General features: G+C 42.9%; 1 protein-coding gene across 6 annotated transcripts in view; it reads right to left on the bottom strand.

The window, feature by feature from the left end:
• PALM2AKAP2 (PALM2 and AKAP2 fusion) overlaps positions 1-24682 on the bottom strand; it is a 287822-nt gene that overhangs the window by 224903 nt on the left and 38237 nt on the right. For 5 of the 6 annotated variants that reach the window (XM_066616313.1, XM_066616312.1, XM_066616317.1 and 2 more), the window contains exon 2: positions 14446-14526. In XM_066616313.1, the coding sequence (XP_066472410.1) occupies positions 14446-14526 (81 nt within the window). Of the gene's footprint in view, positions 1-11947; positions 11968-14445; positions 14527-24682 lie in introns of those variants that run through there. The other variant, XM_066616314.1, reaches the window with a different exon arrangement.

A 24682-nucleotide genomic window follows, 5' to 3' on the forward strand; every position in this document is an offset into this window, starting at 1 on the left:
TTGCATGAAATGTTGGTACCCTCTCCAGAAACTGGGTAGACTGTTGTATGATTACGTATATACCTTGGAGCCAGTATAGTGCTGTAGATGGAACACTAGCTTTGGACTGTGAAGAGCTTACTAAGGGCCAAGACAGATACATTTGTTTCATCAGGGCAGCTACATTTGTTGTTATGTCTAAAGTGAGACACACATAAGTAATTTTGCAACAAAAGCTGTGCATGGTTGAGGGAAGTTGTGCCTTCCTCTCTGTTCCATTGCTGCAAGCATCTTTCTCCGAGCCTGACTCTGGGAGAACAATGAGCTAAACTCGAAAGCAAAGTGATGGAGCACTGTAAGGCTAGGCAGAGAAGCTAGAAAGGGCTCTGATCCCTGCATTCACACAAGCATCTTATTGCCAAAATTGAACTACTATTCAATTATTGTCATTGGACCAGTCACTGTCTCTCCACCAGCTACTTCTCAGGGCTGTTTTAAGGATAAAAGTTTAGTGTCTTACGGTCTTGCATTGGCACTGCTAACCTAGGCAGAAGCCATTTCCAGCCATTTGATCCCCATGGTTTCTGTCATTTGGTCCCAGTTTAAAATGTTTTGTTTAAGCAGATATTTTTGAGGGGTATGTACTGTTGCCCCTCATCTTAGGCACAGCTGACTTCGCAAACAAACAAACAAAAACAAAAGTTCTATCCTCCATTCCACTTACTCAATACATGTCTTTGAGCATGAGATTGGAGAATGAAGCTGCTGTTCCTTCCCTGCCCACCTCTTGTAATTTTTAAAGAGACAGTTTGTATTTTTCAGATGTAAGGAATTTCAAGGCAATTTGGAATACAGGGGGCCTCCTGTATCCTCGAATTCATTTATCTGCAGATTGGGTCTACAGGGCCATTCCATACACACCCTGATTGCCTATGGAGGGTCCTCTGGGTCCAGCAGAAGCCACACGCATGTTCATTGGTGATGTCTGCCGGGCTCAGACTGAGTATTAGAGTAAAAAAAAAACTCACTTCAGGTTTTTTTGTAAATCCCGAAGTAATGTTTTTAATGACTTCTAAGGCATTAGAAGGAGGGCTTTCCTGGCCTCCTGATGCCTCATAAGGTATTTATAAGGTATATCACTTCCGGTTTTAAGAAAAAACTGGAAGTGACTTTTTTTACTTTAAGTCTGAGTCTGGCAGAGGCCGTGGACTGATGCATACAGCCTCTGTTTGATACCCCTGCACTAGATGCCTGTTATAGCAACCTAATAAAAGGACATGGAAGAAACTAAGAAAAATGAAAAACTTTTATCCACATGAATCAGGTCAATGCAACAACTCAAAAGCACACTGGAGGTTCCTACTTCCCTAACTGTCTGAAGTCTAACTGAAAAATGTGCACACTCTATTTGGCACATATACAACAATTATCACCTTTTTACAGCTAGGGAAGGTATCAGACAACAGGTATCAGACAACAAACACACTCAAATGTAAACAAATTTCCATTAATTGTTCACATGGGCATTTTACTGTCAACATTGCAATCAGAGATTTACTTCCAGCCTAATTTATGCAGGTTCATTCAAGACTCAAATACCACTAGGTTCAACGGGGTTTAATCCCATGTAAGTGTGCACAGGAGTTCCACATAAGATTATTATTGCTTTTAAGTGCTACACACAAGTACATATAGTTAGAAAGTAATGGCACTGGTGATGCCCCATCTAGGCCTACTATGCTGAGCACTAGAGTTGCCACTGGTTGCTTAAAGTGATATTTGAAGCAAATTTGGGGGTTCCAGCCATCCCTAAATTGCCATGGAACCTTGACAGAAGAGAAATTCAAAGCAAATGTGTGGGTTATCCTTCAGGTGAAAATTTGAAAAATTTTAAGAGTAGGCAAAATAGTTTGAGGAAGACTAGAGATATTACTCAAGATGGTGATGCTTTCCATAGAAAACTCACAGGGACTTTTCATATATGAAGTTTCCCCCACCAATCCCCCACACAATGAATATGTATTTGTTGCACAAGGAACATATACCTTCTCTTGAAGTTGTCCTTCTGTTGCTGAGCAGGTTCTTCCTCCTAGCTTACAAGCAACCAAAATCTAGGGTCGCCTTTTGACTCTACATTTTATGACTCTATATGCAACTTGCATATGGAGTTATGAAAATCTAGAGTCAAAAAAACAACAATATTTAGTTGGGGACTAATGGCAGAATCTTATGCTTGACTAACGCCAGTGCAGGATGTTGCAAAAGTGCCATAAAGCACTCTGTGATGACCTGGCAATATGGAGAGCCAAGAGGAAGGTCTGTGCTGTCCCACTGGCACTGGACTCAGACAGAGCAGGTAACCTCCCACTGGGCAGTGCAGAGGTGGGGGGAGGGCAAAGACAAGGTGAATCAGGCCCAGGAGGGGGCAGAGTTGGTGGCACTGACACCTGCTGAATCCTATTCCCCTTCCTGGGTTTGAAAGCCCAACACATTTCAGCACACCATTTCAGTGATTTCACTGGTGTAGATCCAAGTAGGTCCATTGTGCAGGCATTACCCAGTGTAAGGGGACAAATGTCCCTTACTTTGAGGAGACCTCCAGCCTGCGTCTTCTCAGTGCTGGATACAGAATGGAGCAAGAGGCCCCACTGCTCCTGTGCTGGTTAGGATTGGGCTGCCTGTGTTCCTGCTCTGGAAATCTGGTTCATTTTTAAAAATGGTTTGGTGCAACAGTTGTAGATTTAATTTTTTTTGTCAACTTTAAAGAAAGATTTGGATGGATTTCTGCTTAGTTCTTTTCAGTCTAGTTTCTTCTAGCCAGATATTTTTCTTCTAGATACAGGGATGAATCAGCCTATATTACCATGCTGCTGGTTGATGACGATATGTCAAATCCAGCTATTCAAAGACATCTGTTTATGGAAAAATATAGTTATGCCAACATCAGATAAGTGAATGTAGGGCAAACTTTAAACAGTCTGGTGCTGGATGCAGATTTGTGAACCTGCATGGCAAATCCTTGCTGAAGCTTAAGGCACAATATATTTTTACTGTTAGGTGTGCCCCACTTCTGAACAGTGAGAAAGAAGTTCAGAGTGTCAGGGCTTAAAGTCCAGTCCGGTGCAACTCTTCTGGCGCCAATGCAACTGTGCCAACATAGTGCACGCGGCATCTTGCAGGGGTATTTTGAGCCCCAAAGTCCTTCTTGAGGTAAGGGAACATTGGTTCCCTTGTCCCAGGGTAACCCTTTGCTGCCCTGCTGGGTCTACTTGGACTTGCACCAGCTATTTTGCTGGTGCAAGTCTGAGTGGACCTGGGTAGGTGAATTGAGGCCAAGAAGGGAGATGGGATATCAATGGAGCTGCCGCCACCAATACTACTCCCTTCCCAGTCTTGACACCCACTCCCCACCCTGATCTCTGCCCTATTCCTTTCACTCCCACCCACTGCCCACCCCCTGCACCAAACAACATGTGTTTCAGCAGCGCAATTGCTCAATAGGATTACGACATGAATTTCCTTTTGATGAAATACCACTGGAGTGTCTTTGTAACATTTATTTTATTTGCAGACACACATGCAGAACATAGCACAATGATTTGCAAACTCTGCCTGTAATTCTGAGAAAGAGCCCCTGGAACTCTTATTGTAGGGTGATCAGGAGAGGAGGAACAGAATCATCCCATCTCAGCACTTTACAAGAAGCTGCAGAGGAAGAGGTGGAAGTGGAGGTGAGTCTTGTGAGTGTGTGGCTGGTTGCTGGTGTGTGTGTGTGCTGATGTAGCTTGCACTTGAGCTTGCAGAGGAGTAGCTTAGTCAGCCCCTGAAGCTGCTTCACCTTTGCCAACAACTCACAGCTCTGTCTTTCCAACTGGAACTGCAAACTTCTAACTACATTCCTCTTTATAGCACTTTGCCTTTTAGCCAAAGACAGGGAAGAAGGTGTTCCCTAGCCATCAAGGAACTATAACCTTATTTTGCTCAGTCCCTGATTACTCAAAGAGAACATATCAGTCTGTCATATCTGACTATCAGCAGACAATCATCTTAATGGAGAGGGAGTAGTACGTGATAGAATTTAATGTGGAAGGATGATTCATATCCATATTCCACTCACTGGATGGCTTTGGGCCAGTCACAATACTAATTCAGTTTATAGGGTGGTTGTGAGGATAAAAGTGGGACAGCATCATGAATAACATCCTGAATTCCTTGGTGAAAAGACAGGATAAAATTGTAATAACTGAAGAAACAAAAAATGGTCACCCAGGATGTACAAGATTTTAGAGGGAAACCTTTCCATGAAGTGCTGTTTCCTGATACATCTTCTGTGTTACTAGCTTTTATAAAAGTGCCTCTGGGTGATTAAATCAGGTCACCACTAATGGCCATATAACATTAGCTTTCTGTTGTTGCATTTCCCATGGCTGCTTTTGGAATTGTAGAACAGTAGAGTTGTCCTAATCCATGGCAGAAATAAGAGCAAAATATCCAAAAGATATTGTAGAAAACTGAATTATGTTTAGAAAATGGCCAAATGAGTTTTGGGCTTTATAGCCTATTTTCAACTTGCGTCTTTTTCTATTGCAACTCTTTCCAGAGAGAGAGAGAGAGAGAGAGAGAGAACAAGACTTTTTTCACTTATTGTCTCTATCACTTTCTAACAATGAAAACAACAACAAACCTCCTTCCATAGCACTGGATATTTTTCTAATTTCTACGTTTCAAGTGTACCATGTGGAACAAACAGGGGCCTACCACAGCTTGCAAGTGCCTCTGATTTGACCCTCCAATTTGTTGTAGTCCTGCCACACTCCCAAGGGTACCAACTGTGCATGCATGTGGCTGTCATCAGCTGTACTCAAGCATTTTAAAGCTGCTGCTTCTGCTGGCAAGGGTAACTTTGCCTCATGCCCCTCTCTTTTCTGCATTGGCTGTATGAGACACTGCTTCAGCTCCCCTGTTCTTGCCTCTTGTTGGCCCACCAGTCACATAGAGTTACAGTTGGCTGCTCTGCCACTCATGATTCTCACTCCCCCCACCAAGTATGTAGTCTTGCATGGTGGTGAATGTAATGGTTGACCCTAAGAATGGGGCTGCACTGCTGGGTTATGAGGCACTTGCATGTACCCTTTTGCTTCAACTTGGGTCCAACCAACTTGGGTCCAATCAACTGGGGGATGATACTGCATCATGGGTTGCAAAGTGGGGGAAACCTGAGGCGTGTGTGTGTGTGTGTGTGTGTGTGTGTGTGTGTGTGTGTGTGTGTGTGTGTGTGTGTAAACCTATGTGTGACCAACTGGGGTTGGGTATGTGTGGTGTGTGTCTGTTTGCCCTTAAACTTGTGTTTGAGTTATCATTTTGGGACAAAACTGGATCACAGTGATTGCAGCTCTTTGTTCTGGTTTAATTGTTCTATAGATTTTATGGTTAGCAGCCTTGAGTCCTTCCTTTTTGAGGAGGGGAAAGGCCGGATATAAGCAGTTTAATAAATAGGCATCTCAAGCCACAGTGCAATTTCCATAGCTCAATTGGATCCTCAGGCCACATTGTTTTCCACCCCGTGATGTGGGAGCTTATTTCTAAAAAAACAGCAACCAGAGAATGATTTCTGCCACCTTGTGCAAAATATCATCATATAAATTCACACTAAGTTCAGCTACGTTTCAGTTCACATTTGATAAATTGTTCCTCCTGTTCAAACTGAATTCATGTCCATGGAGCATGAGCAACAGAGAATCCCCAGTGGATTGTGCCATTCCGTTCCTTGGCACTGAGAAGCAGAGCTTTGAATTGCTCACATTTTCAAGCTTCGTCTTATCCAAGCTCAGAAGCTTGTATTTCACAAGGGGAGCCTCATCAGATCTCAAAACCATAAAGTCCTGGTACAAAAATCTACATTTCATAGTGATCAGAGTGAACAACAGAACTAAGTGCAGCACAAGTCTATTACAGCAGAGATGCCAGACTGTGCAGGCATGTTCACAATTTTCTTATTTTTAGGGATTACCTCATTATTCCTTCCTCGCTAATTGTACTCACTGTCTAAAAAATACAAATTTGGGCCATTCGTATTCTTTTTATAGCATATGTCAGGTCAGCAGGAGGTGGAGACTGTTGAATACCTCATGCTATTTTGGGGATTTACATGTCTCTTGCCATAGCTTATTCTCACCTCTTTACTGTGGCTGGGGTGAGGAGAGGCTGGCAGACCCTGGAGTAGACAGCACTCTACTGTCTGTGCCTTTGATTTTTGAATCTGTGATTTGAATCTGAGATATTTGATTACTGATTTTTGAATCTTTGAATCTGTGCCTTTGATTTTGTTAGAGTATCACCAGTCTGTGTTTGCTTTAGACACAGACTGGTGATACTCCAACAAAATCAAAGGCACAGATTAGAAGTGCTAGATAAACCATCTAGCACATCAGGGAAAGAGAATAGAATTTGCATCCTCATTTCTCAAAGAATCTCACAGCAAACTACGAGGCTTGTTGTGGGGACAGACAGAGAGATGCCATCGCCTAACCACCATCACCCCTTAAAAACAGTCCCCCTTAAAACCAGGTGGTTTGGTTTCACTTACATTTAATTCCCATTAATTGTCACTCAGTAAATCCTACACTCAAATTTGGTGTTCTCTCCTTGCATTCCCAGCACTATACATCTCACTTTCAAGAAAAGCTTTCTTTCTCTCTTTAAAATAGTGCATGGCTCATGGCCCTGTGTGTTTGCTGTTTACAAAACAAAGAAACAAACAAACAAACTAGTGGCAGGAACCTCTGTGTGTGTGTGTGTGTGTGTGTGAGAGGTCCCTGCCTCTAGTTGTTGTTTTTTTTTAAACAGCAAACACACAGGGCCATAAGGAAACATGTAACTTGGCTCTCACTTCCAAAAAGGGCTGTACTTCAGGGGTGGAGCACTTGTTTTGCACGCAGAAGGTCTCGGTTTCCGTTCCTGGTAACTCCAGGTCACCTGGGAAGCGCCAGAGAGCCACTGCCTGTCAGTGCAGACAGTCTAGAACAGGAGTGTCAACCGTAAGGCCTGCGGGCTGAATAAGGCCTGCGGGCTGCCGGCCCCCGGAAGCAATTTATCTGGCCCCATTACAATTGGGCTCTCCCAGCATGATAATTGGGCTCTCTCATACTTTGAAAATACGAACAAGATTTGCACATTTTTCAATAAACAACAACAACAAAAGGAAAGGAAGACGAACAGAAAGCCAGCTCTGTTATTGAACATTGCACCAATCCATCCTACTCTGTTTAATAATCATTTACTTATATTTGTTTTCAAAAATTTCCAAAACACAGCAAAGACAGTTGGTCACACCTAAGTCCCTTAACATATTTGTGCCATCCCTTCACAAGCACAATGATGAGTGCTTTTGGTGAACAGTTAGGGAAGTGATTTTCAACCTTTTTTATCTCACGGCACACTGACAAGGTGCGAAAATTGTCAAAGCACGCTGTCGGTTTTTTGACTATTTTTGACTATTGCCAAGGCGCACCATGTTGCTGGTAGGGGGCTCAAAGCCCCCAATTGCCCTACTAATAAATGACCCTCCCCAAAGCCCCACGGCACACCTGCAGACCATTCGGGGCGCACCAGTGTGCCACAGCATAGTGGTTGAAAATTGTTGAGTTAGGGGTTTTTGCAAAGTGCTGTGTTAAACGTGATCCTAATTATATCTTTACTGGAAAGCAGTTCTAGCAAAATCCCATCATTGCTAGAGCTGGTCAAGTACATCTCCAATTCTTCACAATCAGCTAGGAGCTACTCACTTCATCACAGCCATTTGTGGTTAAGGAGACCAACAAGAGTGAAACGAACAAAAAGGGATAATTTCCTTTGGCTGTTCAGATAGATAGATCTGATAGATCTGAACTGATGTCAGGACTGAAGGTTAAGCAGCACAAAAAGAGCTGGTTGCCCATGTGTATCTGCCCTCCAGGTAATACACATTCCCCTGTTGAACAGTGTGCATAGTTTACCCAGATTCCTTAAGTATTCTAAACTCTCTTTTATCCAGTTGCTTGAATCCAACGCACACATGCAAATGCACAAGCATAGATTCGAACGCATATCTGAATTAATTGCTGAAAAATTGCTGTAGTTTAGGGCTAAACATTCCTACTTCAACCCAGCTACAGCTTGAATATCCCTTATCCAGATTGCTTGGGATGGGAAGGTATCTGGATTTCGGAACAATTGCATACATATAATGAGAAATGCTTCCTCTTACTCTTTTCACAGTTACTCATCTGGGTGTCTGCTGGCCTGTTTGACATTTGTCAGTAATGTCTGTGCAGGGACACACCACAGAGCACTTACAGCCTGTGCCTGCCTTGTACATGGGAATGAGCTTCTAGTGTTCACAATACATAACATTTTTTTTTTAAGTCTTGGAAAAAATGGCTGGATTTCAGAATAGTTCAGATTTCGGATGTCCAGATAAGGGATAATCTATTTGTATTATGTATACCCATAGGATTCTCCAGAACAGAATTTGCTACACTGAGGGCCAAATCCTATCCAATGTTCTAGCACTGATGCAGCCACAATGCAATCTTGAAATAAGAGAACAAACGTTACCTTGAGGAGACCTCCATGACAACACCCCCCCCCAAGCAGGATGCAGCACACACCCTGTTGGCAAGGCTGCATCAGCGTTGGAAAACTGGGCCCTAATAGCATTGGGCCCTAAGTCAACTATAATACACCTATGTGTTTTGGGCAAATACTTGGAAAGACAAACCAACTTTTCAAAATATCTACACGGTTATTTCATACTTTCAACAGATCCTTTTTGGAAATTCTTGTACTTACTGCTCACCCCCAACAAGTTCATCAAACGATTGAGGGTCCAATTCTATCCAACTTTCCAGCTCTGATGCAGATGGCCCAATGGTGTTTGCACTGCATCCAGAGGTGGGGGTGGGCAGTCATGGAGGCCCCCTCAAGGTAAGGGAATGTTTGTTCCCTTCACTTGGGCTGTATTGTGGCTGTATCCGTGCTGAAAAGTTGACAGGATTTGGTCCTCAGTGTTCTGTCCACCAGTGGTTTGCAAACTGCGTTTTGCGGTACCTTGGGGTGCTTCAGAAGTATATTATTTCTATAGCACAATCTATGTATATAGTGCTTCATATCAAATGAGAGGCAGCTCCCTACTCCAAGGAGCTCACAATCTAAGAATGGACACAACAGAGGAAGGGGAGCAGGGAGGTGCAGGAAGGGAAAGAATATGCAATGGTTTCATGGACATACATGCCCTACACCATGCAGTGTTTCTCAAACTGTGGGTTAGGACCCACTATGTGGGTTGCGAGCCAATTCCAGGTGGGTCCCCATTCATTTCAATATTTTATTTTTAATATATTAGACTTGATGTGACCATGGTGTGTGACTGCATTTGGGGAAACGTTACAGACCTGTACTTTTAATAGGCTACTATGTATATGCTTTTAACAGTGATAGTAAATAGGACTTATTCCTGGGTAAGTGTAGGTAGGATTGCAGCCTAGGATTGTGAAAAATTTTCCTGCTTGATGATGTTACTTTTGGTCATGACAACACTTCCAGTGGGTCTTGATAGATTCTCATTCTAAAAAGTGGGTCCCGGTGCTAAATGTGTGAGAACCACTGCCCCAAGGGGATATTTATCAAACTATGTAGTGGTGGCGCAGTAAAAGTGTGTCTCTGTGCTGACATACTCTTGAAGCCCTCTGAGGATGGAAAGAACAACAAAAACAACAACAACAACAGTATTTATATACTGCTTTTCAACAAAAAGTTCACAAAGCGGTTTACAGAGAAAATCAAATATCAAATATCTAATGGAGAAGCGCTATTGCTACCACTGCCAAATCTTTTGGCAGCAACTCCCCCCACTCAGCAGCCAATGGCTCCCTTTATCATCACAGACTTGAACAGCAAATGCCACCATCCCCATAGGCTAATGGGATATGTGGGAAAGGAAGCAGCAGCAAGAGTGGGCTGAATCCTTGCCTGATATCTCCACAGTCCCAGCAGTCCTGAAAGTGAAAATGTAAGTGGCAGCCTTGGTACTCCCATGGAAACCAGATGAAGTGTGGTTATGTGCTTGCTATGTGTATGAAGCAATGGAGATCATTTAGTCAAGGATTCTCTACTCTTGTTAGCAAACAGCTCTCCCGAATCTCAGACTGACGTCGGTTTAATCACACACTATCTGACTCTTATCTCACTGGAGAGGTCAGGAATTTCAGGTGGGATCATCTGTGTGCAAAGCAGATGCTTTATCTGAGCTATGAACCCTCCCTTGGAATGGCACATCTCTCCTTCATGCTTTATGCATGCTTACTACAATAAACACTATGGCTGCCATGCAAAGTGTGAAGTATCTCTCAACTGGTGATGAGAGCAAATCCAGCAAAGTTAATGCAGTCATGGCAAATTAGATTCGTAGCCAATCTGATCTAGCAACATGCTCTTCCATTTTTCCTTTAAATGCTGACAATGTTCGTGGATATAGCTCATCCACGAGCATCCATCTATGTTCATAAATACATTACAGATGCTCAAGGAGACGGGCAATCTGCTGCTCTAAGACATCAAACAAAAGAATTTCATAGAAAGCTGTAATTCAGCTTGCTTGGCAAGGACTAGACACAGTCAATGAGTTATCCAGCTTTGCAACATAAAATGCAAATAGGCACTGGAGATGCAACTTATCTTTTCAGCAACAGAGCTTGAACATGTGTGCCCTTGTACTTGGCTTTCAGAGTGGAAGCCAAAAAGAAAATTCTCTCTTGGATTACATGGCAGCCTGGGTGAAATGGCAATTCCTACTGCACCATAGAAATGCAATCAGGTTATCGCCTGATAACTGGGTAGATGGGACTTGTTAGCTTGGGAAGGCAGCTCATCTGAGAGAAGGAAAACTCTGATCCCAAACCTCCACTGCCTTGTGGCTACATCCAGTTATGGAAAAAGCTTCAGGAGTCAACCTCGAGGCAAAATCCGGAGCCAGAGTCCCTAAGGCAGTTCATGGCTGAACACAGTCATGTTCTGGCAACTCCTGCGACACTGCTGGAACCAACCATACTGGCTTCTGCCTTTCCATTGGACCATTTCAGTGACATGGAGAGGGGGGATTTACTGCATGGGTAACAGTCTGTCCTCCATATCTACCTTACCCAGGCTTTGCACACTGGAGAGGACACTGTTCTGGTACCACTATTCAGAGCGCTATACCATAGTCTTCCGAGACTGAAGGATGCCAACTGTCTAACTATCGCCTGATAACACAAGAGTCAATATATGTCACCAGAAGGCCTGTGGTGACAGTGATAGAGCATTTGCTTAGGTTGCAATCAATTACCTAGACTTAAACATATTATGCCTGGTTAAACAAAGGCAGCCAATAAAATACAGACTGCTATTATGGAAATTTAGAGATTTATGGAAGGTGCTCTTGGTGCACCACTGCCTGAACTCTGGCCTTCGCAAAAGAGCAGAAATTATATTCATGGCTGTTTGTTATGAAAGTTGGTGTTGTGTGGCAATTGTGAAAGAGTGCAGGGTAGAGTCTGAATGACTATGAAGCAGGAAGTACTCCATTTAACCATGAATTCCCAAAATGGCCATCTTCTCTCAGCCTCAGTTTCCTAGCTGCAGTGTTAAGATAATCCTACTGATCTACCTTACAGGGTTCTTGTAAGGATTACAAGTGAATCATTTTGAACTGTCTAAATAAAGTGCTTAGTTCATGAAAGTGCAGAAAAAGCTCTGGATGTGGAACACCTTGTCTTTTTGTTTGAAGAGCAAGTTTCTAAATTTGACTGCAAAGATATGCAAAGTACATGGGCGATGTCTCCTAAAATTTTAAAAGCCAAGCTAGTTACAGAATAAGGCTTGAGGCAATAGCTTTTTTCAGAGTTGTAGGTTATGTGAAAGAAGAAGTGACACTCGTGGGATGAACACTCACCCAGTTTGTGAGAAACTGGTTCTGCAGCTGGTTTCAAAATCCAGCCAAACCAGAGGTGGCACCAGAGGTGACAGTGAAACAAAAGAAATGAGTGTCCACATCTTAGAAAGCAGTGTCTTTTAAGCCACCTTCAGTTCTTGTAAACATGATTGTTTCCAGCCAAATGTTTCTAATAGGCAAGGGCAGAGTTGCAATGCCCATCCAGCTTCTTGGCCCTCTCCATGGCTAGTAGAATGCTCTCTATGATAATAAATGAAAAGTAAAAAAAAAATTACCCCTGAAAAAAATTATGAAAAAGAGGAAGTATCTAATTATCTATACAGCACAATCAATGGGGCAGATCCAGTATTTGTGTTGCGGGGGGCCATGAGCACTCCCTTAATTCTAGAGCCCAGGTCAACCAGGTTGGTACACCTGGGCTCCCAGTTGAGCTTATGGTTGAGCTGTTTGCTGGGTGGGTTGACCTGGGCTCCCATTCCATCTCAGCTCCATTGGCCATCAATGCCCTGCTCAGTGGGCATTCCCCTCGCTCCCAGCTTTGCTCCCCACTGGTGCGACAGTTTGCAGGTGGTCATGCACCCATGGCCCCCCCTTGGATCCACCCATGTCATCAATGTACATCACACAAAACAAAATGACAGTTCCCTGTTCTGAGGGGCTTACAACAGAGAGATGCAAGTGCATAACCGACATATCTTATATTGTTGCATGCTCCCAATTTCTCTGAGTGGTGAAAAGTTCCAGCGGCAATACTAGATGGATTTCTTGAGAAGAGATTGATGTAATTTTGAACAGTTTGCTCCAATATGGACTTGTACATCTAAATAATAAATTTATTTTAGGACTGCAGGAACAGAGAGGTGTTCTCTGTAGCTGAGTTGTGGGACATTTTCCCTGAAGATTCATTGACATGGGAGTCTGACCATCTTCTAGAAGCAGTTCAAGATGGCCAGGAATAAAGGGGACAAGTGTGGTGGCTTTAATAATCGTAATGGCATTTTCTTACTTGCACATTTTGTTATCCTCTCTGAACCCTTAGGGGCCCATTCTATTCAACTTTCCAGCACCCAAGCAGCCATGATGCAGCCCCAAATTAAGGAAGCAAATGTTCCATTACCTTGAGGAGGCCTCTGTGGCTGTCTCTTCACCTCAGGATGCAGCACACACCCCTTTGGCACAGCTGCATCAGCGCTGGAAAGTTTAATAGGATTGGGCCCTGGAATGGGTCAGGTTGTAAGTACAGTTAATCAGGGGGAAAATAATTCGTGCAATAGCATAGCAAATGAACACAGTGAACAAAAGAAAAATGTTTTTACTTTGAGCCTCGAATGGAGTCTACACCCTGTGCTGCAGGCACACTTGCATAGCATTTACTGCATGAGAAAACAAACTCAAAGGACTGAATGCCTATACTTAGAAGAGAGATGTAAATGTATTTGTCTTATTCATAAAAAAGTTCTGAATGCCTGTAGTTCACATTAAGGGCATATTGCATCTGAGCTTTTTATTAGTCTGTATCTCTGTGTGTATGTATATAACAGTGCAACACTATGCATGCAGACTCTGAAGTAAGCCTCACTGAGTTCAATGGAACTTGCTCCAAGGTAAGTATATATAGGTTTGCAGGATTATTCATTTGCTTATCACACTCAGACATCCCACACTTTGAGAAGCTCAAACCAACTAACCTGGTGCTCCCAGGAAGTCTCTCAAGAGGGCACTGACCAAGCTGAGACCTGCTTTGCTTTGAATGATGTCACAGCCACAAACTGCCAAATCAGGATCAGATGATTTTTCATTAAGAAAGTGCCCAAAATAAAGCACAGAAATATGTACAGAGATGGATACCAGGCATATGTGCTGATAGAAACATATGAATCTCCAAGTAAGTAAGGAGTATGTATACAAGAGTAGCTAAATAAACTGATACATATGCCTGCCCCCCCTCGTATAAAGTTTTCAGTCACAAACACCTTAATTTATATAGTTAATGCATATTAGACTACTGGCTAGTGTATAGTATTGAATGCATATTCCAATTCAATATATACATGGCTTTATATACAGGAACACAAACACACACACATAAGGATAACGTAGTGCTTCAATACTATGGTAAGAAGAGACAAAAAAAACAACCTAAGCAACTGTAGCCGGAAAGAAACCATTTAAGCAATGCAGTGAACACACCCAAATCCACCTCCACGGCATTTGAGGGGCATGTAATGAATAATGAATTTGTGAAAATCCTCAATGATGCATACAGTCTATGCCCCTGTTGCAACCTCAGTTTGGCTCCTTCCTTTTCAGGGATGTAGTGCTGTAACTGAGGAAACACAGACAGAAAAAGAGACCCAGGGAGGGGGTGATTAGCTGGAAGAGACAAGCTCTGGCAGTGCATGCTGCTTCATGTCGGAGCAGGTTCTTCCCAGCTTTCAAACGTGTGATCTGCATGCCTAATAACCAACAGTTCTGGTCAATCCATCCTCAGCCCTTACCTTGAAATGCTGCAGCTGAAGTATCTGATCCTCGAGCTGTTGTCTCTTCCCTTCTATTTCCGTCTGCCTTTTCCTTTTTTCCTTGGCAGAGAGGGGAAAAAAAAAACAGAAAGAGAAATTGCCTGTCAGAGAGTTACAGTCTGGAAGGAGCAAGGCTTTTCAGGGTGGTTTTTTTCAGAAAGGGATACACAAGGCAAGCCCTTCTGTACTGAAGCCACTAAATAAATTCACAGCAGCATGTCACCTGCCTCCCTGTCTGAGGGTACACAAACAGCAGCTTAGCAAAAATAACCTGTCAGCTAAGGACTAGCTACTTGTTCACAGAGGAGGAGGAGAGGAGGATTGTTCTCCTTTCTCCAACTCAGCTATGGGAACAGCAACAGAGAGCAGAGTCCCCAGGGGCACAAAACCTAACAACCAAGTTAAAGGGACAAGCTCTATTGTGTCTCATTTGAGCTGCAAAAGTGTGGTCTGTTCTGAGCAAACAAGTGCTCCAGCAAAGTGTGCGAGGTTACGTAAGAAGTAAAACAGGGGTAACAGCAAGATGAGCTGATGGCGGTCATATTAGCCACCTGATAAACAATCCACAGAGTTCAAATGGAGAGCGGGGGTGGTAGGTGTCACTGGTTTTCCAGCAGTGCCAAAATGCCCACTGCATGTTTACTTAATTACCACTGTGAGAGAACCCCTATGTTCCGGGTACACAAGGAAGATTTGGTGTGAATGGTGTCAACACCGAGAAGGTGCACCAGCCCTCTTGTTGTGACCCAAGGGCAGGAACAAAGAGCCCTGTAAAACACTTAAGCTCACTGAAATGTTAAATGCTTATGTCATGTTTTAGATCAGAGGTGTCCAGCATAAGGCCCTCAGGCTGGATGCGGCCCCTGGAAGCAATTTATCCAGCCCCCATTATAGCTGGGCTTTCTTGATAACTGGGCTCTCTCATATCTTGAAATTATGAGTTTCTGTGTGAGAACAAAGTGCTTATTTCAGGCCATCATCTGCTTAATGATGTAACTTCTGGCCCTCAGCAGGTGCCATGAATGCTATTCGGCTCACTACAGGAAATGAATTTGACACCCCTGTTTTAGATTATATATGACATATTTTGTAAGTTGCTTTGGGGGCCATTTTGGGAGAAAAGCGGGGTATGGGTTGACTAAATAACTGGTGTTTAGCAGCAGCAAAACACCCATCATCAGGACAGTTGTACATTGTGCAGATGTATATTTCAGGAACTTCAAGGGCTATGGACATAAACTGCATACCACACTGTGGGCTTTCTTTCTCTCAAGCCCCTTGTCCTCAAAGTCATCACTGCAGCTTTTCCCTCAAGTGTAAACACCTGTCATTCACTATATGGGGGACAGCAATGGTGACTGGAACTTTCTCATTTTTTTGGCCCCAATTTTTTTTCAAGACAGCCTCAAGAATCTGTTGCAACTATAAGAGCCCACAGTTTCCAGATTTTCTGCTCTCTAATTTTTTCTGGCTTTTATTCCTCATCAGATCTAGCCCCTGACACTACTCCATCAGCCATGCAGATGCTAGATAAGAATAACAAGGAGCCCCATGGCACCTTTAAAAACAAACACATTTATTTCAGCATAAGTCTTTGTGAACTACAGACCACTTCATCAGCTTACCAGATGTAATGGGCAGATATTTGTGTGTGAGGATGGGGATGTATTAGGATGTGTTTACATTTTCTTCTTCCCTTAAGAGGGAATGTAATTTATCAACCATCCATGTATATGGGTGAAAGGGGTACACCATTATGTAGGACTAAATTTGCTCCCTGATGCCTGCAAGGCATTACCAGTCCAAGCTTTTTCTAATCTGCGCTAATCTGTGTAGCTCTAATAACCAGTTCCTGCTGTTCAATTTTTGTTTTAAACATCCTAAGTGTTACCATCTAAAACATGACCATTTCCCCCCTAATGTGACAGTTACCTTGTGAATAGGCTCACAGTCATTAACCCACATGTTTAAAATTTCCAAACTGGTGGTGAGTTTACATTCCAGATGTGACAGTTTGTTTATGAATACACACAACTGTCTTCTAAACAGATGGTTTGTGGTGACTTTGCCATTAAAAACAGTATGTAAAAGTCTTCATCTGGTGACTCACAACTATTAATTAGACAACCTGTATATCCCCTTTCTACGCAGCACTCAAGGTGGTGCATAGACACAGAGAGAAATTAAAATGTATATGACAAATATAATAGAACAGTATAATATAAAGCAACAATCATTAAATAAAATGGCAACTGTTGCTTCTTACCAGATCGAATTTGGGACAAGAATACTTTAGGGATGAATGGAATTGTTACGATGCTCTCCAAAAAGTTTTGGCAGATGGCAGAATGAATTTCTTCTGCCTCATCCAAATTCTGGAATGGATTGTTGAATCCAAAATGGAGACCCACTAATTATTCCGAATTGAAACAATTATATAATTGTGACTATATTACATGATCTGGTCAGCTTGTGTCCAGGGAAGATGACCCTCACTACATCCCTGGGCAAAGTTCTTGAATGAACAAGAACATTGGGAACATATTATGGGTTGGATTTATCACCACCACCACCTTTCTTTTAATCAAATCACAGTGGCTTACAGATACTAGAAAAACCGCAAATATGTCAAGACTTGAAATCTCAAATAAATACTTGTTTTACGTTGTCAGAGCTTTGGGACAGAGAATTAATTCCTTTCTTATATTATAAGCCAATTGACAACTCTTTCTTAGAAAGCAGTAGATGACTATATTAAATAAACAAACAAAAACTATAATCCTGCCTTGATGGTTTTTTTTTTTTATCTGTTCTAGCTCTGTGGGGTTAAAAGTTTATTATTTGTAGTGTGCAGAAGAAATCTATAAGAATCCCTCCATTTGACGGACTGCTTTTTTGACACGTTTATATTACAACTGGAAGTCATCAATCCGATGCATGCTTTGACTCTCAATCAACTGGCTTTGCTTAGCAGGTCCTGCAGCTTGGGAGCCAAGTAATGTTGCGTTTCCTGTACTGCCAGCAGTGCACAAGCTTACCAGGCCTTAGTGCAGGTGCCTGTATCAGCTGGCAAGGTGGTGGTCCCTCAGCAGGTTTTATGTGCTAGTACTCACCGGCAGGTTCATTTGGGTTCACCCGGCCATGGAGGCAGCTTCTACGCCAAGCCATGTCATATGGCCCCATGCTGGGAAAATGCAAGGTTGACCTCACCCTACTATGGTGAGTCCATGCCCTGACATTTATAATATAATGGCAGCTGTTTTGCATTGGTTACGCTTTTCAACTATTTTTGGTTTTTGTCAGTGCTCTGGTTCCTAAAATGTCAAAAAGTGGGAGATGCCTGCAATGAATGAAATCCAAAAATGTTCTTCCACTTGCACAACCTCCTAGGCAAGTGGAAGCATACGAACTGCTACAGAAACCTATCACTACGCAGGGTGAACTCTCACCAAGTCTTTGCAGGATAGCTTCTTTAAGTTAGGTTTCACTAGATTCAATCCACTGAAGACTTACAACAGGAAAAAAAGGAACAAAGTTTTCATTCTGCAATGAACAAATTTATCAACAGCCTTTGTAAAGTATGAAACTCTCCGGAGATGGCTTCACTTGGCATGGTGGGGCCCCCTTGCTGTGCAACACAACAAATGGAAGCAAGAGCCAAAATGTTTGGTTTTGTGTCCCTTGCCTCTTGCAGAATTTTACATTGCCAAAACTGAACACTGAACATGGAGCTACTGAAATTAGTAAGCAAAAGGATTTGTTGAAAGCTTCTGGGAAAACAAAAGAGAGAGACTAATGTCTTGAAAACATTATAGGACATAAAATGCAGAGCAAACAACCCTCTCCCTCCTACTTAATTACATGTTTGTGATCTCTCCAGCTGAGGCTAGGCGGTTGGTGTAGTATCCAGATATGGCAGGTTTGATCAGGAAATAAAGTTTACGGAGACCTGCCCAATTCATGCTGTCAGGACTTGAGCCTGTAAGGGGTTTGGCAAGCAACAGGGGGCACAGGACTTGAGCCTGCTGGTGTTCCTGGAGGGAGGGTAAAATGCTAAGTTTCCTCAGGCACTGGGATTTCTGTGTAAAACACCCCCTTCCCTCACTTCCCCAGCCAGTCTCAGCTGCAAAAATAAAGTGGAGGAGAAGCCTCCACTTTGCTCTCGCCTTCCCAAATGGCTCGGGAGGGAGGGGCTGCTTTACATGGATGTCTCAGCGCCTGAAGAAACTTAGCATTTTGCCCCACCCTCCAGGAAAGCCAGTGCTTGAGCCTGTGGGGTATGGCAAGTGGCAACACCACTGAGATCTGTACAAAAGGCGGAACTGCCATGAGAAGAGTAGCCACGCCAGCCTCTTTGCACTAATACAGTGGTTCTCAAACTGGTGGGCTGTGACGCACCAACCAGGGAAGCAATTGTCCTTGCCAATTTAAGGGGTGGGAAGGGGGGAAAGGCAGCAATGTGATCCCCAAATCACATGCTGCTGGGGAGGGGAAGGTTTTTTTTTCCTTACCTGCAGCCAGTGTTGCAGTCCCAGGGGCCTGGAGGGTCCAGGAAGCCCTCTGCAGGGCTTCCTGTGCCTGGAAAAGTCTTTTAAAAATGGGCACTTCTGATTTCATCATGAAAACTATAAGTGCCAATTTTTTTCTTTTTTAAGAATGACTTTTGCAGGCAAAGGGAGCCCTGCAGAGGGCTCCTCGGATCCCCCAGACCCTCTAGGGACTGGTCAATAAAAAAAAACAAAAAACCCCTCCCATCCCTAGCAGGATGGTGCTGCTGCCTTTCCCCTGCCACTGCAACAACTTACAGTGCTCCCAACTCCCTTGTAGGAGTTTGAGAAGCACTGCATTAATAGGTGAAAGGGGTCAGGTGATATTCCCCCAGCCCTGTAAAGTCCAACCTTGCTTGCTAGTTTTAGCAAAAAAGAGATCTGCTCTATCTAGCTGCAGATTGCCTTTGTCTTCCCAACAGCATGAGAAAATGATCTGCTATGCTTACTTAGCCCCTTCCCTGCTTGGTCCCATCTTTGGAAAAGCATGCTTGAGCTTGAATATGGGTATCCTGGCCATATTTTCCTCTGGAAATATCTTTGCATGCCTGGCCATCAAGGTAGGCTTTAATAGAAAAAACTGTTCAAAATACTGCCATTGGACTGCATCTGGACCAGTATTACCTAATCTAAAAATTAAGAGCAAAAGAACATGAGAACAGCCCCACTGGATCAGGCCATAGGCCCATCTAGTCCAGCTTCCTGCATCTCACAGCCGCCCACCAAATGCCCCAGGGAGCACACCAGATAACAAGAGACTTCATCCTGGTGCCTTCCCTTGCATCTGGCATTCTGACATAGCCCACTTCTAAAATCAGGAGGTTGCACATAATCACTATGGCTTGTAACCCGTAATGGATTTTTTCTCCAGAAATGTGTCCAATCCCCTTTTAAAGATGTCCAGGCCAGCCGCCGTCATCACATCCTGTGGCAAGGAGTTCCACAGACTGACCACACGCTGAATAAAGAAATATTTTCTTTTGTCTGTTCTAACTCCCCCAACACTCAATTTTAGTGGATGTCCCCTGGTTGTGGTGTTGTGTGAGAGTGTAAATAACATCTCTCTATCCACTTTATCCTTCCCATGCATAATTTTGTATGTCTCAATCATGTCCCCCCTCAGGCGTCTCTTTTCTAGGCTGAAGAGGCCCAAACACCGTAGCCTTTCCTCATAAGGAGGGTGCCCCAGTCCAGTGATCATCTTAGCCGCTCTCTTTTGCACCTTTTCCATTTCCACTATGTGCTTTTTGAAATGTGGCGACCAGAACTGGACGCAATACTCCAGGTGTGGCCTTACCATCGATTTGTACAACGGCATTATAATATTAGCCGTTTTGTTCTCAGTACCTTTTCTAATGATCCCAAGCATAGAATTGGCCTTCTTCACTGCCGCCGCACATTGGGTTGACACTTTCATCAACCTGTCCACCACCACCCCAAGATCTCCCTCCTGATCTGTCACAGACAGCTCAGAACCCATTAGCCTATATGTGAAGTTTTGATTTTTTGCCCCAATGTGCATGACTTTACACTTACTTGCATTGAAATGCATCTGCCATTTTGCTGCCCATTCTGCCAATTTGGAGAGATCCTTTTGGAGCTCCTCACAATCACTTCTGGCCTTCACCACTCGGAAAAGTTTGGTGTCATCTGCAAACTTTGCTACCTCACTGCTCACCCCTGTCTCCAGGTCATTTATGAAGAGGTTGAAAAGCACCGGTTCCAGGACAGATCCTTGGGGCACACCACTTTTCACCTCACATTTCACTTTCAAATTAGTGAAGCAATGGCTGGGTGCTAATGCTCAATGGGCTTTCCAGCCACCAAGCACAGCAGCTGTACATCACTTATAGTCCAAGCCTATTGAGGACTGGGCTGTTGTGCAGAGCCCATTACGACCGCAGAGGTGACTTCTGCTGTTGTAAAATGGCTGCCAACAAAGCGAACAGTGCTGCAGCTCTGCTTCCAGATCCCACCAGGTTAGGTAGGTGTGGGAGTGGGGGAGGAACATGGGTAGGTAGGCAGCAGAAGGGAGTAGATCCAGTGGTAATGGTGCATGCTGGATCCTATCCCCTCTGTTCAGAAGTTCCTTGTCCCATTTTTCTCCTCAGAGTTGGACCAGCTAAAGACCTGCTCAGGTCCAAGGACACCTATTGGCAAGTGGGAAGCTTATAGAGGGGTAAGGGAAAATAACTCCCTCTTCCCAAGCCTCCTGTTCCCTCACCACTGGCTACAGCCACTCCTTTTTGTTGCAGCTGCATCAACAGCGGGGCATGGAAGGATAGAATTGGGCTCTTTGATGGGCAATGTAAAGCAGATTTAGGCCACTCTATGCTATATAGGTTTTGTGTTGTGTATTTGCAGAGATGGACTGCAAATCAGATGACTTGAACTCAAGCTGCGAAACACGCATTGTTTGCAACTTGTATGGGCTCGAATCATGCTTGATAAAAACTTGGGCACTAATTCGGGTTTTACCCTAAAAATGAAAAGACTCAAATAGACTACAGTCAAGGCTCGCTTTTGTGTGTGCTTGTGTCTGTTTCATGTGTGTGCTTGCTTGCTTGCATTTCCACTTCCATGACTTGACTTGGTTTTCGAAAAGACTTGCTCGAGTCAAAATGACTTGAAAAACAGCTCTGGGTGAGTTGGCTCAGCCACTGCTATGATTTGTGGGCAACTCAAGGGAATGGAGACTTGGGACTCCGCTCAGCACTTGGGACTCCACTCAGCAACTCAAGACTCAGCACTGTGGCTCCGGCACATCCCTGTATATTTGTGTGTTGAAGGTTTTCTATAACTTTTAGTCATAAGGTGAAGCTAATTTTATTTCTGTGCTACCTTACACTTTCAATTTATGGTAGGGATAAGATAAAATTTGCCTTTCCATGTGGATGAATGGTAAAAATGAATGGCTCTTCATGCAGCTGCTAGAAGAGAGGTTAAAAGATTTTATTGTGAGGCAAATAACCAGCCCCATTGCAAGTTACATGGGGGAAAGAGACAAATGTCCCCTTCCTCTGAGGAGCTGGTGGCAGCTGCCTGGCCCACTTAGGATGCCCTGGCAGCCATTTTGGCACCATGGCAGCCCAGTGCACCAGGTAGCTCAGGATTGGGCTGTGAATCCTTAACCTAGGGGCATTTAGTACACTGTTGGGTCCTTCATAGCATCTGCACCAAGATCAGTGTGGAAATCCTTCTATATCACACAGTTCCTATCCTGAGGACAGCGGCTGTAATGCTACAGTTCATACTTTGGTAGAGGGAGGAATTCACCTAAATGCAAGAACACAGCAAAAACAAAGGAAAATTATAGCATGTGGAATTTTGCTGACAAGTACAAACAATAATTGCAGACAAAGTATGCTCAAGGAGGCTTATATCTTCCTCTTTTTTGCACAGAACAAACATTCATAATATATTATTTTTTGTATACCTGTAAAATGTAAAAATTTAGAGCATCCAATTCAAAATATTTTAATGCACTTTCCCTGGCTTGGAGGTTTGCTTAAACATTAGGAACAAACAGGCATACTGGACTCTACCCTACACTTAATCTTATAATCTTTGATAAATTATTTCTCATATAAATCAGTCCCCTCCCACTGTAAAAGCTGACCATTTTATTTTTCCATTTTGGAGAAACAATGTTTTCATAATGGTGAGTTTATCTAGTTGGGGTTTTTTGGGGGGGACACACACGACAAATTGGTTTTTGTGTTCTCTGATCTGTCTGATATTTTGATCTGATCTAACAAAATCTTATATTTTGTTGAGAGTCACATAATTCCAATTGTCAAAAAAACAGAGTTGGGGGGGGGGGAAGGAAAACTAGCCTTGCAGCACCATCCTATGCATGTCTACTCAGAAGTAATTGTGTTCAATGGGACTTGCTCCCAGGAAACCGTGTAGAATTTCAGACATAATGTGTTTCTTCAGAGTGATCATTCACTACTTCTACTTCATTCCTATGCATTCGAGTCTTTCCTGTTCCTCTTGTAATAGAGAACTGTAATGGAAGAAGAACTACTACCACTTGTTACAACAATGAAGCCTGGCACAGGAAGCTCCATATAAATTGCTACTTGAAGCATCTTCTACAATTGTAAACAGAATACAATGGATGCTGCTGCAGTGCTGGCAGGGAGAATAAAAATCAGACCATGATAAGCCAGAAGAGACGGCCTCAAAACTAGGTTGGTTGCAACATGTCTATGACTTCTTTTTGTCATTATTTTTTTGTTTAACCATGCTTATTTCACTGGCTACTATCATGAACATTTCAAAAAATAAAAATAACTTCCCTATTGCATCACCAGAGCATTCCTCACAATCAGACTTTGTTTAAGCTGAAGAGGGACATGGCACACAGCTCTGATCTATTTTTGAGGGGGAAGCAACAAAGAGGAGGAGGGAAAGGGTTATAACTACATGGGGGGGGGGGGCTATGAATTATTTATTTAGCCAAATAAGGGGCATTAAAAGTAGCTAACAAAAGACAGTGAATGCAATAAAAATACAAATAAACACCTTAAAATCATCATACATGATGCACTCCAATAAAATCAGCAGTCTAGTTAGCCAGGTGTTGGATGCAGCAGCCCTCCTCCTGCCAAATACCAACATATTGCTATATCTTCCCAATTCTCCTGCCTCCACAAGCAGTCAGTCATATGATGGTCCTTCAAATTTTTTTTTATAAACGGAGGTTAAGTTTTTATGTTTAAACTTCTTTTCTCTCATATGGTCAAATGTATTAATAGGTCGTGCCTGTTATCTTCTAAACAGCAGCTTTCGTATTCATACAAGGCATTCCCAGTTAAGAAAAAAAGAGATCTTTTAATGTTATTTTTCAGCAACAATAACTATGGTTGTTCATAGTAACATAATTACAAATTAGAAATCAGAGATTAGAATAACTCACAAACTCACTCCAAGGTTCCTACACCAGTATACTGTACTCTTTGCTTAAGGAAAACCAAAGTCATATCCTAAAGTTGCCATGACTAAGCACCATGGAAATCAATGAGACTACAGGTATCCCCTGCTTTCTGATGGTTCATTTTTTGATGCTCCACTCTTTCAACACATTTCAGTTAAACCCCAGAAGTCATTTATTCAACGCATGCTCCGCTCTTTCAACCTAAAAGCTAAAATTGCCCTCCCCATCTTGATTTGCATATGACATGGTTATTCAAACTATTTGGTATGTGTGTGTATGAGAGAGAGACCCTGCACCAACTTTAGCTCCCAGTCTATTTCCGTTCCCAAAGGAAAGCATTAATAATAGTTCATTTGCAGAAATCTTTGTGTATCAGCAGGAATTTGCAAGATAAAAAAGGTATTTGCCATTTGCTAGCTAAAAAAGCATTGGAAGCAACATCTGTAAACTAAAAAAAACCAGGTTCCATTTTTCGACTGTTTCCACTTTTCACCATTGATCTAGTCTCTAACCAGTCAATGAGTGGGGGATGCCTCTTACTTATAACTTGAGTCCTATTCATTTCAGAGGGCTATAGAAATCCCTTCTTACTTACAATACCACTCAATGTGACTATTCCACCACTAAAAAATAACTGAAACATCACAGCAGTATAAGAATGGGAAAGTCCATTCTTCTCCTCTTTAGCAATTATCTTATACACCAGGGGTGTCCAAACATTTTGGCA

The sequence above is a fragment of the Tiliqua scincoides genome, chromosome 2 (genome assembly GCF_035046505.1).
Source record: "Tiliqua scincoides isolate rTilSci1 chromosome 2, rTilSci1.hap2, whole genome shotgun sequence".
NCBI classification, from domain to species: Eukaryota; Metazoa; Chordata; class Lepidosauria; order Squamata; family Scincidae; genus Tiliqua; species Tiliqua scincoides.